At 46.1% G+C, this 14,629-nt stretch overlaps 1 protein-coding gene across 5 annotated transcripts in view; it reads left to right on the top strand.

Annotated features, from left to right (window-relative positions):
- The first annotated feature begins 1,203 nt into the window (after positions 1-1,203).
- LOC124038332 (sodium/calcium exchanger 1-like) overlaps positions 1,204-14,629 on the top strand; it is a 187,794-nt gene continuing 174,368 nt past the window's right edge. For 3 of the 5 annotated variants that reach the window (XM_046354090.1, XM_046354089.1, XM_046354086.1), the window contains exons 1-2: positions 1,499-1,811; positions 4,144-6,011. In XM_046354090.1, the coding sequence (XP_046210046.1) occupies positions 4,180-6,011 (1,832 nt within the window). In that variant the 5' untranslated portion in view covers positions 1,499-1,811; positions 4,144-4,179. Of the gene's footprint in view, positions 1,301-1,498; positions 1,812-4,143; positions 6,012-14,629 lie in introns of those variants that run through there. The other 2 variants (XM_046354087.1, XM_046354088.1) reach the window with 2 other exon arrangements.

Below are 14,629 nucleotides of genomic sequence, written 5' to 3'. Positions count from 1 at the left end.
GGAACAATTTGGACCCAGAGGAAATCACTTGAAAGTATTAATTAAAATGTTTGTTTTCAAAGTGGTCGTCGATGGTTACAACTAGTAGGGGCATGGGAACCTATCTCTTGACATATCCCCACAATGTTCCCACAACCTAAATAATAATTCTTGGAGCCTTTAAAGAACAGACTAAATGTGTTCTGGGAACATTCTTGTAACATCAGGTAAATGTTTTTTGCTGGACAGTTCTTGTGTTTTCGGAAACATACAAAGTTCCCACCAGATTGTTCCCACAACCTAATGAAACATTCTGGGAAGCTTTAAAGAACAGACATGATGTGTTCTGGGAACGTTTTTGTAACATCAGGCAAATGTTTTATACAAACTTTCCATAATCATCCATAGGTCTGGAGAATTTTTGTCTTACTGGAACTTTAACAGCACCAATTTTGTTTTGAAAGAAAAATATTACTGGTACATTGTGTTATTACATTACCTGGGAACCTAATGAGAACTTTGGCGTATATGTTCTGAGAACATCCCAAGGATATTTCTTGTTTATTAATGAGAAAAAATACATTTTGTTATCCAAAGCATTATTTGAATGTTTTTGGGATGTTATCACCCTAATGTTAGATACAATCCTAATTTATTAGGAACCTTAGATAATGTTCTGGGAATGTTCCCGGTTTGCTTGGATGGCGTCAGCGAATGTATAGCTATGACAGCACGCTTTACGCACCAGCAAAACCATCAATTTGAGTGACCGTTTTAAGTAGGTTTGTCTATACCTTTGAGGGTCAAATACCATAAAAAAATGTAGACAAGAGACCTATTCAAAACTACTTTGCCATCGAAAAATTGCATGAGTGGCCCTATGCTATTTAAATCTCTGAGGTCTCACAGTTGTTCATAGGTCAAAAGAGCGAGTTGAGTTACCAACATGACAAGACTCACCACATCACAGAGCAATCCATTAGATCAGCATCAATACATTATGGTAGCCTACGTTATTCCAAAAATAAGGAAACTCGTGTGGGCCTATGCTGTAGAAGGCTACATTATAATGACAATGTTTATTGAAATGTGGGCCTAATTACAAAGCATACAAAGTTACAACGAGTATTTACAGTTGCGCAATGGGAGGGTCTTGGTGTTGATAGGCGGGTTGGCAGCGGGCCGCATCGCTAGTCTCGTTTCCCTACGCTATTTCTAAATGCAATCTGAATAGGACGGTATCCAAGCGGGAGAGCTGTGGGAAAGAGCCTACCCGGGAGTTTGTCCGCCTCCACCGAAGCAGCCCCAGTTCTAAACTCAGGTTGGACTAGGTCTCGGTCTGTCTGTGCGCGGAGCTCTGTGGCCAGAGAGAGAGAGAGAAAGAGAGAGAGAGAGTGTTAAGGAAGAGAGAGAGAGAGAGAGAGAGAGAGAGAGAGAGAGAGAGAGAGAGAGAGAGAGAGAGAGAGAGAGAGAGAGAGAGAGAGAGAGAGAGAGAGAGAGAGAGAGAGAGAGAGAGAGAGAGAGAGAGAAAGAACTCTCAGTGCACCTTTTTGTCCTCCGATATGCAGATTCTCTGATAAAGCATCAGTTATCTGATCATCTCATACAGGTCGTGGAAAACTGCGAGTGTATGGGAATCTTTAACAGTTTTTTCTTCACCTAGGTATCTCGCCTTGATCTCCTATATAACCCGAGAGGATTGTGAGCTGTAATAGGCTATTTACTACTGACGGCTCTTGCAGCTCTCTATTGGCATTTTCACGTCTAGGCTACAACAACTACTATTGCTGACTTATTCTGCCTGTGGATCTTGCCGTTGCGTCTTAGAAAAGGTATGATTATGTTGCTATTGCTATCATTAACATATCAATATTGGGTATTTGTGTGGCACTATCTTCTCACAGCAAGTTTAGTCCAGGCGATCACCCAATAGTCGATGGAGCGGCGGAGTGCTTACTTCTAAGACAGAATGTTACCGCATGTCTTGGCTAGCCTATACCATTCCGCATAGGATATTCTATTTTATAGGGATCTACTGGGATTAGTAGACTATTCTGTCTAAAATCAAAATGGTAAAGCCTTGATGGAGACTTCTATTGAGACTATATATGCCTCAATTTGTAGGTATTGGTATTCCTTCTTGCGCTTCCTCGCTCTCCTGCCTGCCACAAGAAGACGTGGTCGTTTGCGCTAAACAGCATTGCCATGTTTCCAGATACCGATATGGGAGTGAAAGTTATGTACAACGTGCCTTCACATAGCCCAAACCCGCATATATTGATTCGTGTCGGCAATAGTTGGCTACATAAGGTAAATAAGAACCCATTTGCGCCACTCCATTGCGCAAAATGCAGTCACGTAGTTTTATGCTGGTTAATTGTGCAGGTTGTGCGGTTGCATTGTGGTGATGGGGATTTCTAATATGCGGATCCAATCTGTGGATTAGGAAATTGGTGTTTTCTATTGCATTTTCTGTAGGTCTAGTCATTAATATATCAAATGTAATAAATTGGTGGTAACATGTAAAACAATAGAAATCACACAACCGTCCATGTACAAGTAGCCTTTCTGTTGTAAATCTGACAGGAATCGTAAGCGTTCAACCCGGTAAAGATGCACTGAAGGCGGCACAAAATTGTAGGCTATACACGGCGTGACCATCCCTCCATAATGTATTTATTATATATCCCCAACAGACTGATAAACTAGACCTAAATGATTAGTTATCATATTTAGCCCACTGTTTTATTTATTTCTCATTCAATCTCATTTTAATATAGAGATATGTAAAACAATAATTCATCGTGAAAATATGCCTATGGAAAAAATGGCTTACATTTAAATTATATGGTAAAGTAGTGTATTATAATCTTGGAAAAAAGAACAGAAAACGCCGCACATTGCTGCTCATTCTCCTGGGTAATTTTACTTATAACAACGTTTCGACCCTTGGGTGGTTCATCAGTCTATTATAATCTTGCCTAGATCTTTGCGTGTCTACTTCTTTTCTGACTACATTGATGCTGAGTTGTCCAGCCCGGTGGGTAGTGTCGCATCACTCCCGTTTCACTGGATGCTTCCCTTACCCGCGGAGTCTCATCGTATTTAGCAGGCAATGCACACTCAAGATCTTCTCTCTCCCCTCTTATTTCAAAGGTCGGGGAGCCGGTCATTATAGAGCAGGGATGGGCAACTAGAGGCTGAGTTTTTTTAGGAACTCAGTCGGGGTCTCAATTTACTGTTGAGAGTTAGTTAGGATAGAAGAATAGACAAGATGCAATTTCGAAATTTGTTTGTGCATCAGCAGTTTTTCTTGTCACTCAATTAGCCCATGGCAGCTATTTGTTTTTAGATTAATAAATTAGTCCATCTATCTAAACTTGTAGTAATCATGGGCGAATTACCCACCTGGGGCCCCCATTGTTTTTGTTAGTCAATCTCACTCAGATATCATATTAAATACGGCAAACATTTCTCTCCACTTTATGGTAAAACGTGAAGAATTATAGGAAATTAGCTGTAAAACACCCCTAAAAAATCTCTGCCCCATGGCAAAATGTGTAGATTTGCAGGAAATTAACGCAAACATACATTTTTTCTACAAGCTGTTAAGAGGGCGACCACTAGAATGTTTTGCTTGCAAGGTGGGGGATGCCCAAAATGCCCGCTTAGGGCCCCAAAAAGGCGAAGTCTGACTCTGACTGCGTATGTTGGTATGGATGTGGATACGCAGACCCACAAGCCAGCCCCTCCACCCCCATTAAAGTTGCCCATCCCTGTTATAGAGCCTTGTAAAATATTCTGGATGCAATCAATCCACCATAAACTGAAATGCATGTGACATATCTGCATAATGTTCCCTACAAAGCATATGAAATATGGGAAATGTCCTCATCCCTGCAGAGAATCAATAAACATGAATCTGCTGCTTCCTCCCTTCCCTCCAACCAAGAGGCAGACCCTATATGGTTGGTTCTCTTATAGGCATCACAGCTACTCACCAGGGGAATTATCCACCAATATGCAATTGATATGAAATGTATACTATGGTTATATTATATCATTGACGTGAATTACTACATTGTTTTAACACTATTATTACAATTAGAGCAAATGGTGTTACATTTCCAGTCATTCCAACCCCTTCATTTCCCCTCTCTGCAGGTTTAGGAAGCAGAGGAAGTGAACCACTCCAGAATCATGGGACACTTTCAGATCTCCCCCATTCTCTCCCTTGGCCTTCGGTTCGTGGTTGTCATAGCGATCCTGTTCCTCAAATTCCAACATGTGACGACTATGTCCTCGGATGTGGACTTGGACCAGTTCGTGTCTCCTACTGCCAGCAGCAACATTACTGTGTGCACTACAGCAGGCACAGCATGCGAAAAAGGGGTGATTCTGCCTGTCTGGGAACCTCAGAATCCCTCGTTCGGGGACAAAGTGGCACGGGCTACAGTCTACTTCGTGGCCCTGGTGTACATGTTCCTCGGAGTGTCCATCATCGCTGACCGTTTCATGGCGTCCATCGAGGTCATCACCTCTCAGGAGAAAGAGATCACCATCAAGAGACCCAACGGAGAGACCACCACCACCACTGTGCGGATCTGGAACGAGACAGTGTCCAACCTCACGCTCATGGCCCTGGGTTCTAGTGCCCCTGAGATCCTACTGTCCGTCATTGAGGTTTGTGGACACGGTTTTGATGCGGGAGCCTTGGGCCCCAGCACTATCGTGGGCAGCGCCGCCTTCAACATGTTTGTCATCATCGGCATCTGTGTGTGGGTGGTGCCCGACGGGGAGGTCCGTAAGGTCAAGCACCTGCGCGTCTTCTTCGTCACAGCCACCTGGAGCATCTTCGCCTACATATGGCTCTACCTGATCCTGGCTGTCATCTCCCCTGGCATAGTGCAGGTATGGGAGGGCCTGCTCACCCTCTTCTTCTTCCCCATCTGCGTGTTGTTCGCCTGGGTCGCTGACCGACGCCTGCTCTTCTACAAGTACGTCTACAAGCGCTACCGTACCGGCAAGCAGCGGGGCATGATCATTGAGACCGAGGGCGACCGCCCGCTCCCGTCCAAAGTCGACATCGAGATGGATGGGAAGATGCTCAACTCTCACGCGGCGGACTTCCTGGACGGGCCTCTGGGGCTGGACCTGAACGTGAAGGACCTGGATGAGGAGGAGACCCGGCGCGACATGGCCAAGATCCTCAAGGAGCTGAAGCAGAAGCACCCAGATAAGGAGGTGGAGCAGCTGATTGAACTGGCCAACTACCAGGTATTGAGTTCACAGCAGAAGAGCAGGGCCTTCTACCGCTGCCAGGCCACCAGGCTCATGACTGGCGCTGGGAACATCCTGAAGAAGCATGCAGCCGACCAGGCCCGCAAGGCCATCAGCCTGCACGAGGTCCGCTCTGATGTGGCTGATAACGACCCCGTCTCCAAGATCTATTTTGACCCCGGCTCCTACCAGTGCCTGGAGAACTGTGGCACAGTGGCAGTGAACGTGCTACGCCGAGGTGGCGACCTGACCAAGACTGTGTCGGTGGAATTCCGTACGGAGGATGGATCAGCCAACGCGGGCTCGGACTACGAATTTACCGAAGGGGTGGTGGTGTTCAAGCCCGGAGAGACCCAGAAAGAGATCCGCGTGGGTATTATCGATGATGACATCTTTGAGGAGGACGAGAACTTCCTGATCCATCTGAGCAACGTCAAAGTGCTGCTGGCAGAGGGGGAGGAGGTAGAGAACCCAGAGACCAATCACGTGGAGGCGGTGGCCTGCCTCGGTCTGCCCGCCACGGCAACCGTGACCATCTTTGATGACGACCACGCCGGCATCTTCACGTTCGAGGAGCCGGTGGCGCACGTGAGTGAGAGCGTGGGTACCATGGAGGTGAAGGTGCTGCGTACATCGGGGGCACGTGGGGTCGTCATGGTGCCCTACAAGACTGTGGAGGGCACAGCACGCGGAGGTGGAGAGGACTTTGAAGATACTCACGGGGTCTTGGAGTTCCAGAACGATGAAATCTTGTAAGTTCATATTTTACTTGTGTACAGTGAAGGTTCTTTTAAGTAGTTATTTAGTTTATATGTGGGGCTGACATTACACTGCTTATAAGCATACTATTATGCTTTTTTTGACATTTACATTTGAAGGAATAATTTCAGACAAAAAAAAGAAAGTGAGTAGGCTATTGAAATATGTAGTATAATATATGAATCTGTATCCACCAATGCAGTTTATTGTCAGTATCTTTAGATATGCATGTGTAGTCTATGCTGATGCTGGGTTTTGTTTGTCTGTGAATGCATGTCTTGATGAGGATGATGTGGTGGATGGTGAGTGTGTTTGTGTCATGTCGTGGTCGTGGTGCAGTGGACTGCTCCTGTGCCATTAGGAGACGTCGTCAACTCTCTTAGTTTCCGCTCTCCTCTTTGCTTCTTCTTTCATTCATTCATTCATTCATTCATTCATTCTGTCATTCATTCACTCCTTTACTTATTGATGTATTTATCGAATGTGTGATTTCTGCAGCAACTGTGTTTCGAGCTCACTCAGATTTATCCATGTGTGATCGCTACTCATTCATTTCAGTGGCATGACTAGCCTGAACTCTTTAAGCCTGACTATTGCTGATGTGTATTGAATGTATTGCTTAGTAGACAATCTGAATATAAATATCTGACTTGACATTCTGGGTTAATGATCAGGCCTGGCTCAATACTGTTCTGGAAAAGAGCATTTCATATTTCTATACATTAAGGTTTGGCATGTTAATTATTTTTTTAAAGGACAAGAGCTACTTGTCTCTCTCTCTATTCCCCTCTATCCCTTCGTCTCTCCCACTGTCCCCATACTCACCCTCTTGGACATGCAGGGGACGAGTGAGACAGATGAATGAAAAGGGCTCATTTTTAAACAGATTCAAAGCAGATGTTTAGGTTCAACTTTCCAAGGCCCATTGCATAGTTTCCATAGTGTAGCTCTCACGGCACTGCTAAGTGGGTTTTAATAACACTTGTCTAAATGAAATGATGGAGTGTCAGAGGCGAGGGGCCGGTGGTTCTGTAAGGCAGACCTTCTACTCCATCCTATAGGAACCTGTAGGACCCAGTAGACTACAGTCTAACCGCAGCTCTGGGAAAGGAGTGGAATGAATGGTGGAACTGGATTTTGAATACATTCGAGTTTTCGGCCTGGAATGGAATGGTGTTAGCTGACTGTTGTATTTTTCCTTGCAATGTGTAATTTGATTTAATATGGCAATATAATATACCATTAGATTAGATGAGTTTATTAGTCACATGCACAGGGTCACAGATGTAATTGCAGAGTACAGTGAAATTCCTATGCGCCAAGCTCTTACAGTGCAGGTCAAAAAGAGAAGTTAATGTCCCAGAGGGAATGTCCATAAGGAGCAGCAGGGGGAGAAGTGAGAAGTTAATGTCCCAGAGGAAATGTCCATAAGGGGAGCAGCAGGGGGAGAAGTGAGAAGTTAATGTCCCAGAGGGAATGTCCATAAGGAGCAGCAGGGGGAGAAGTGAGAAGTTAATGTCCCAGAGGGAATGTCCATAAGGAGCAGCAGGGGGAGAAATGAGAAGTTAATGTCCCAGAGGGAATGTCCATAAGGGGAGCAGCAGGGGGAGAAGTGAGAAGTTAATGTCCCAGAGGGAATGTCCATAAGGAGCAGCAGGGGAAGAAGTGAGAAGTTAATGTCCCAGAGGGAATGTCCATAAGGGGAGCAGCAGGGGGAGAAGTGAGAAGTTAATGTCCCAGAGGGAATGTCCATAAGGAGCAGCAGGGGAAGAAGTGAGAAGTTAATGTCCCAGAGGGAATGTCCATAAGGAGCAGCAGGGGGAGAAATGAGAAGTTAATGTCCCAGAGGGAATGTCCATAAGGGGAGCAGCAGGGGAAGAAGTGAGAAGTTAATGTCCCAGAGGGAATGTCCATAAGGGGAGCAGCAGGGGAAGAAGTGAGAAGTTAATGTCCCAGAGGGAATGTCCATAAGGAGCAGCAGGGGGAGAAGTGAGAAGTTAATGTCCCAGAGGGAATGTCCATAAGGGGAGCAGCAGGGGGAGAAATGAGAAGTTAATGTCCCAGAGGGAATGTCCATAAGGGGAGCAGCAGGGGAAGAAGTGAGAAGTTAATGTCCCAGAGGGAATGTCCATAAGGGGAGCAGCAGGGGGAGAAATGAGAAGTTTATGTCCCAGAGGGAATGTCCATAAGGAGCAGCAGGGGGAGAAATGAGAAGTTAATGTCCCAGAGGGAATGTCCATAAGGGGAGCAGCAGGGGAAGAAGTGAGAAGTTAATGTCCCAGAGGGAATGTCCATAAGGAGCAGCAGGGGGAGAAGTGAGAAGTTAATGTCCCAGAGGGAATGTCCATAAGGAGCAGCAGGGGAAGAAGTGAGAAGTTAATGTCCCAGAGGGAATGTCCATAAGGAGCAGCAGGGGGAGAAATGAGAAGTTAATGTCCCAGAGGGAATGTCCATAAGGGGAGCAGCAGGGGAAGAAGTGAGAAGTTAATGTCCCAGAGGGAATGTCCATAAGGAGCAGCAGGGGGAGAAATGAGAAGTTAATGTCCCAGAGGGAATGTCCATAAGGGGAGCAGCAGGGGAAGAAGTGAGAAGTTAATGTCCCAGAGGGAATGTCCATAAGGGGAGCAGCAGGGGGAGAAATGAGAAGTTAATGTCCCAGAGGGAATGTCCATAAGGGGAGCAGCAGGGGAAGAAGTGAGAAGTTAATGTCCCAGAGGGAATGTCCATAAGGAGCAGCAGGGGGAGAAGTGAGAAGTTAATGTCCCAGAGGGAATGTCCATAAGGAGCAGCAGGGGAAGAAGTAAGAAGTTAATGTCCCAGAGGGAATGTCCATAAGGAGCAGCAGGGGGAGAAATGAGAAGTTAATGTCCCAGAGGGAATGTCCATAAGGGGAGCAGCAGGGGAAGAAGTGAGAAGTTAATGTCCCAGAGGGAATGTCCATAAGGAGCAGCAGGGGAGAAATGAGAAGTTAATGTCCCAGAGGGAATGTCCATAAGGGGAGCAGCAGGGGAAGAAGTGAGAAGTTAATGTCCCAGAGGGAATGTCCATAAGGGGAGCAGCAGGGGAAGAAGGAAGTTAATGTCCCAGAGGGAATGTCCATAAGGGGAGCAGCAGGGGAAGAAGTGAGAAGTTAATGTCCCAGAGGGAATGTCCATAAGGGGAGCAGCAGGGGGAGAAGTGAGAAGTTAATGTCCCAGAGGGAATGTCCATAAGGGGAGCAGCAGGGGGAGAAATGAGAAGTTAATGTCCCAGAGGGAATGTCCATAAGGGGAGCAGCAGGGGAAGAAATGAGAAGTTAATGTCCCAGAGGGAATGTCCATAAGGGGAGCAGCAGGGGGAGAAATGAGAAGTTAATGTCCCAGAGGGAATGTCCATAAGAGGAGCAGCAGGGGAAGAAATGAGAAGTTAATGTCCCAGAGGGAATGTCCATAAGGGGAGCAGCAGGGGAAGAAATGAGAAGTTAATGTCCCAGAGGGAATGTCCATAAGGGGAGCAGCAGGGGGAGAAATGAGAAGTTAATGTCCCAGAGGGAATGTCCATAAGAGGAGCAGCAGGGGAAGAAATGAGAAGTTAATGTCCCAGAGGGAATGTCCATAAGAGGAGCAGCAGGGGAAGAAATGAGAAGTTAATGTCCCAGAGGGAATGTCCATAAGGGGAGCAGCAGGGGAAGAAATGAGAAGTTAATGTCCCAGAGGGAATGTCCATAAGGGGAGCAGCAGGGGGAGAAATGAGAAGTGAAGGAAACAATAATAAATATAATAATACACATTTACAGCTGTAACAATACACTGCCCGCGTCGGAGTGACGGAAGCGGGGAGAACAGGCTGGGGTCCTTGATGGTCTTCTTGTCCTTCCTGTGACACCTGGTGTTGTAGGTGTCCTTGAGGGCAGGCAGTGAGCACCCAATGGTGCGTTCGGCTGAGCGTACCACCCTCTGTAGAGCCTTGTGGTCATAGACATAGTCTCAGTCTACCTCATTGGTTTCATTTCCACCAAAATGATACCAGTATCTACATAGAAACGTTTTATTCAATATCTTGCCAAAGTATATTTCACGAATTGTATTCTGGTAATATTCTGACCTAAGTAAAGTTAACCTCTGAGTGGGTAGGAGTCCGTTCACAGTTTCATTTTCAGATTACATGCAGGCTAAACCTCCTACCGCCAGAGAGCTGGAAGCACATGCGGTAAATGCCTCCCAACAGGCCCTTGAAAAGATAGATCCCAGAAGGGGAGAGGACATTTTTACTCCGGAAAAATGAATTACAAAGTGGATGATCTAAATTAGAGTGCCCGGGGGCTGCCTCTACCCTAATTCAGCTGCAGACTCCCTCCTTCCTTTGTGTCACAGTCAAGCCAGGAGAGGAGTTTTAGCCCTCTTCTCTTTCACTAGGGCTTTTCTTCCCATCAGAAAGCAAAGTGTCATTTTTCTTCAGAATTGAATGTGAGGGCCAGAGTAGCCCTGCTTGTAGACATGGGCTAGCGCAGTGGCTGTGATTGCTGGTTGTTTGACCGGAGTACAGGTTGGGGAAATGACTGGAGAGTGGAAGATTGGGCAAATGATGGTGTTTTCAGCACTCTGCTTTTGTCCTCTGTAGGGAGGATAGAACAACTCATGTGAGTCTGGACAGAAATAGCAAGACAAAAGAGAGAGATGGCGAGAGTCTTTGTCATTTCAAATGTACAGCTGCGTTGTGGTATAGCAAAGCACATTTATGCACCGCCGTTTTCAGCCTTTGAATTTCATGCTGACAGTATGAGGAGCTGGATAGAGATCCTTATTAACAGAGGAAGTTCAATTAGTGCAAGCTGCCATAGCATCTTGCTATGCTATTCATTGGCCCCACCACACCATGACACTCCGCATCCTCCATTGATCCCTCCCGTGTGAGTGACTGTCACATCCAAGCCGCCGTCCCTCTAGAGTTTAGTCATAAGTTGGTAATGAGGCTTTTGTGAGGTCCGTGTCGCAGTCTCTCCTCTCTGACAGGCCTGTTGTACAGGAATACAGATTCATTTAATTAGCATGTATAATCAACAGACAGCCATTTGGGAAATGTTCTTTCTGTCTGTTTTAGGGGCATGACGGTGGCAATGGTGACACCAGTCACTAGTGCTATTCTGTGGTTTGGTTCACAGATGACATGGCTAGTGTAGCTCCATTAGATAGACATGTTCTTATGGATTACCCTGTCGTGTTATAAGGAACTATATCCTCAAAACTTTTATAACTGAAAGTTGTGACTGTGTGTGGACATGATACAGAAGAGCTGATCTTGGATCTGTTGATCGGTTTTGGTCTCCATTCTCTACGTGAATTGTCTCTGGTCCCAGGCCTGTAGGTTTAGCCTGTTTAGATTCTATGACTGTGGCCATGGTATCTATGACACTGTGTGAAGTCGACACCAGCTATGTGAGGTCTGTCGCCCTTCAGGGGTGGGAGATAAAGGCCTGTGTTTTTTATGCAGTCATTTGCTGGCTGGAATGGCCAGTGTGCTTGTTGACGTTTAGATGTGAACCTTTTATAACGGTCTTCCTCCCAGGGCTGTAAGAGGAGTAACAGGTGGACATAACTCCTGCCAAAGTAGTAAATAAATACATGTACAATCTTTGTCTATGTTATAAGTCTTCCTATCTTTCTATGTGTTCATATCCTGTGTACAGTATACCTCTACATTCAGGAGTGTGACTGTGTGTATTCATGGGACTGACATCATGATGTCATGGCTTTGTGGTGTCCCTGGACTGTTCACATAAGCAACATGGCTGCTCAAGGTGTGAAATAACCTTCTCACACTGATCTCACCCGGCTAGAGCTACTGCTACCACTGACATTTGCCCCGGTTCACGTCACAACAATGCCATAGATGAGTTATGGGTAAAAACAGACATGGAACACAGAATGTCAGTGACTTATCCCAAAAAGATGTTCATTTCTGCTTCCCTAACCTAAATGTCAACCTCTCGTCTACTCTCTCCACCTCCACCACGTTTCATCCATACTCAGGGAACTCGGACAGAGTTTTTTTTTTTTTTGCGTTGTCATTTTGTCCCGGTCTTGTGCTGGTGCAGTGTGGCAGCACAGCCAGGTCAGTGGAGAGAGAGAGGAAGATGAAGAGGGTGAGTCGTTTGACAAATGAGCCCAAACTGGCTGCCTGCACAGAAAGGTCATCGCTAAGCAACAGATGTGATGGAGGAGAAGAGGAGGGCATCTCCAGGCTCCAGGTATATGAGACACAGGAACTGGGGAACCAGTAGGAGAGGACAGAGAGAGGGCCTGAGGGACAGCTGGAGGGAGAGAGAGAGAGAGAAAATGGAAAAGGGGGAGTAATGGGATAAATAGAAAGAAACTGAGAAAAGGGGTGATGGAGGGAGAGACAGAAAGAGAAAAGGGAGATAGAAAGAAACAGAGAGAGAAAGAGTAAGAGACTAAGAGAGTAAGAGAGAAATACATTGCATTAGTGAGTGGACTGGGAGTGAGGATGAAAGCTGAAACAAAGCAGTTGGCATGGATATCAGGCAAGTCTTTGTAGTGGATTAGTGGCTTTAGAAAGTGCTGTTTAGGATGTTTTTCACTGAGCTGACAGTGGACAGATTAGAATAACTTGGAGTCTTATTTTCCACTGCTCCCAACTTAGACTGCTGACACAGCGCAGTCACAGTTACTCTGATAACATGATGGATGCAATGGCCACACACACAATCAGGCATGCACATATTCTCTCTTAATCTCATCTGCACTTCTCTCTCTTCTTTCTCTCTCTTCTTCCTTCTTCCTCTCCCTTCTTTCTCTCTCTTCTCCTCTCTCTCTTCTCTTCTCCCCTCTATCTCTCTCTCTCTCTTCTCCTCTCTCTCTCTCTCTCTCTCTCTCTCTCATCCCTCTCTCTCTCTCTCCTCTCCTCCTCTCTCTCCCCCCTCTCTCTCTCTCTCTCTCTCTCTCTCTCTCTCTCTCTCTCTCACTCTCTCTCCCTTCTCCTCCCCTCTCCGTCCCTTCTCCCCCTCTCTCTCTCTCCCCCTCTCTCTCTCCCCCTTCTCTCTCTCCCCCTTCTCTCTCTCCCTTCTCCTCCCCTCTCTGTCCCTTCTCCCCCCCTCTCTCTCTCTCTCTCTCTCTCTCTCTCTCTCTCTCTCTCTCTCTCTCTCTCTCTCCCTCTCCTCCTCTCTCTCCTCTCTCCCCCCTCTCTCTCCCCTCTCTCTCTCCCCTTCTCCTCTCTCTCTCCCTCTCTCTCTCTCTCTCTCTCTCTCTCTCTCTCTCTCTCTCTCTCTCTCTCCCCCTCTCTCTCTCTCTCTCCCCCCCTCTCGCTCTCTCTCTCTCTCTCTCTCTCTCTCTCTCTCTCTCTCTCTCTCTCTCTCTCTCTCTCTCTCTCTCTCTCTCTCACTCTCTCTCTCCCTTCTCCTCCCCTCCCCGTCCCTTCTCCCCACCTCTCTCTCGCACCCACTCTCTCTCACACTCTCTCACACACTCTATCTCAATCCTGTTGTCATGTTATGATCAACTGCCACCACATATGCACACACTTACTGCAATCTGTGAGCACTTACAAACCTCAATCTACTTTGCATGTAACATCATACACACACACACACACACACACACACACACACACACACACACACACACACACACACACACACACACACACACACACACACACACACACACACACACACACACACACACACACACACACACACACACACACACACACACACACACACACACACACACACACACACACATAAACAATTTTTTACAAAGTCTTTAAGTCCTTAACTACCAAACCTCAATCCACTTGTCATGTAACCATTATCCCTGCACTGTCAGTTAGTGGCCTCTTATTCTGAAGAAACTTTTAAGCCTGTCTGGATTTTCTCCTGCTTTCACCACATTTTTTGTCTGACAGGATTAATGGGCTCAAGGGCTCCATCCTGACTCAACTAACTCCACTGCTCTCTCTCCTCTCCTGTGCACATATCTGCACTACAGTGGCTCAGAAGTGACACTTTTTACAGTGGGTTGGGATGGGATAAGTCATGACTTCCTGAGAAAGAGAGAAAATAGATTTAAGATATTATTTCAGAAATCTACCCCAATATTCAACAGCCACTTAGAACACTAACCCACTGTAGAACTCACCTCGTGGAGACAGTATGATGAGGACTATGTCTAGTATGGTCTCTCCCAAGCACATACATATTGTCTGTACATCATTTGTTCAGTAGACCAGACTTCTCCTCTGGAAAAGGTCTCATTTCCAAACTAGATTGGTACTGTACTTTCTCCAGAGTTTAGGGACCTGGATTGAGGGCTTTTAAAAGGGAGGGGGACACACAGATAATCTTTCATATAAATGTCACTTCATTCCCCCACCTGCATAGCTAAGTAGGTTTTATAAAGGGTTATGAGCCCACTAATGCTCTTATTTTGAAATTAATTATTGGGAAGACGGTGCCATGGAAGGCAATTTATCCACATTAGTCAATGTGAGTAGAGTGCCGGAGAGTGTGCCAATGTTTGTGTGTGTGTGTGTGTGTGTGTGTACAACTGTGTGTGTGTGACTGTGTGTGTGTTTGTGCAACTGTGCAACTATGCATGTGTGTGTGTTCTAAAAA

The sequence above is a fragment of the Oncorhynchus gorbuscha genome, linkage group LG06 (genome assembly GCF_021184085.1).
Source record: "Oncorhynchus gorbuscha isolate QuinsamMale2020 ecotype Even-year linkage group LG06, OgorEven_v1.0, whole genome shotgun sequence".
Classification (NCBI taxonomy): domain Eukaryota; kingdom Metazoa; phylum Chordata; class Actinopteri; order Salmoniformes; family Salmonidae; genus Oncorhynchus; species Oncorhynchus gorbuscha.
This window is presented reverse-complemented; position numbering and strand designations above follow the sequence as displayed.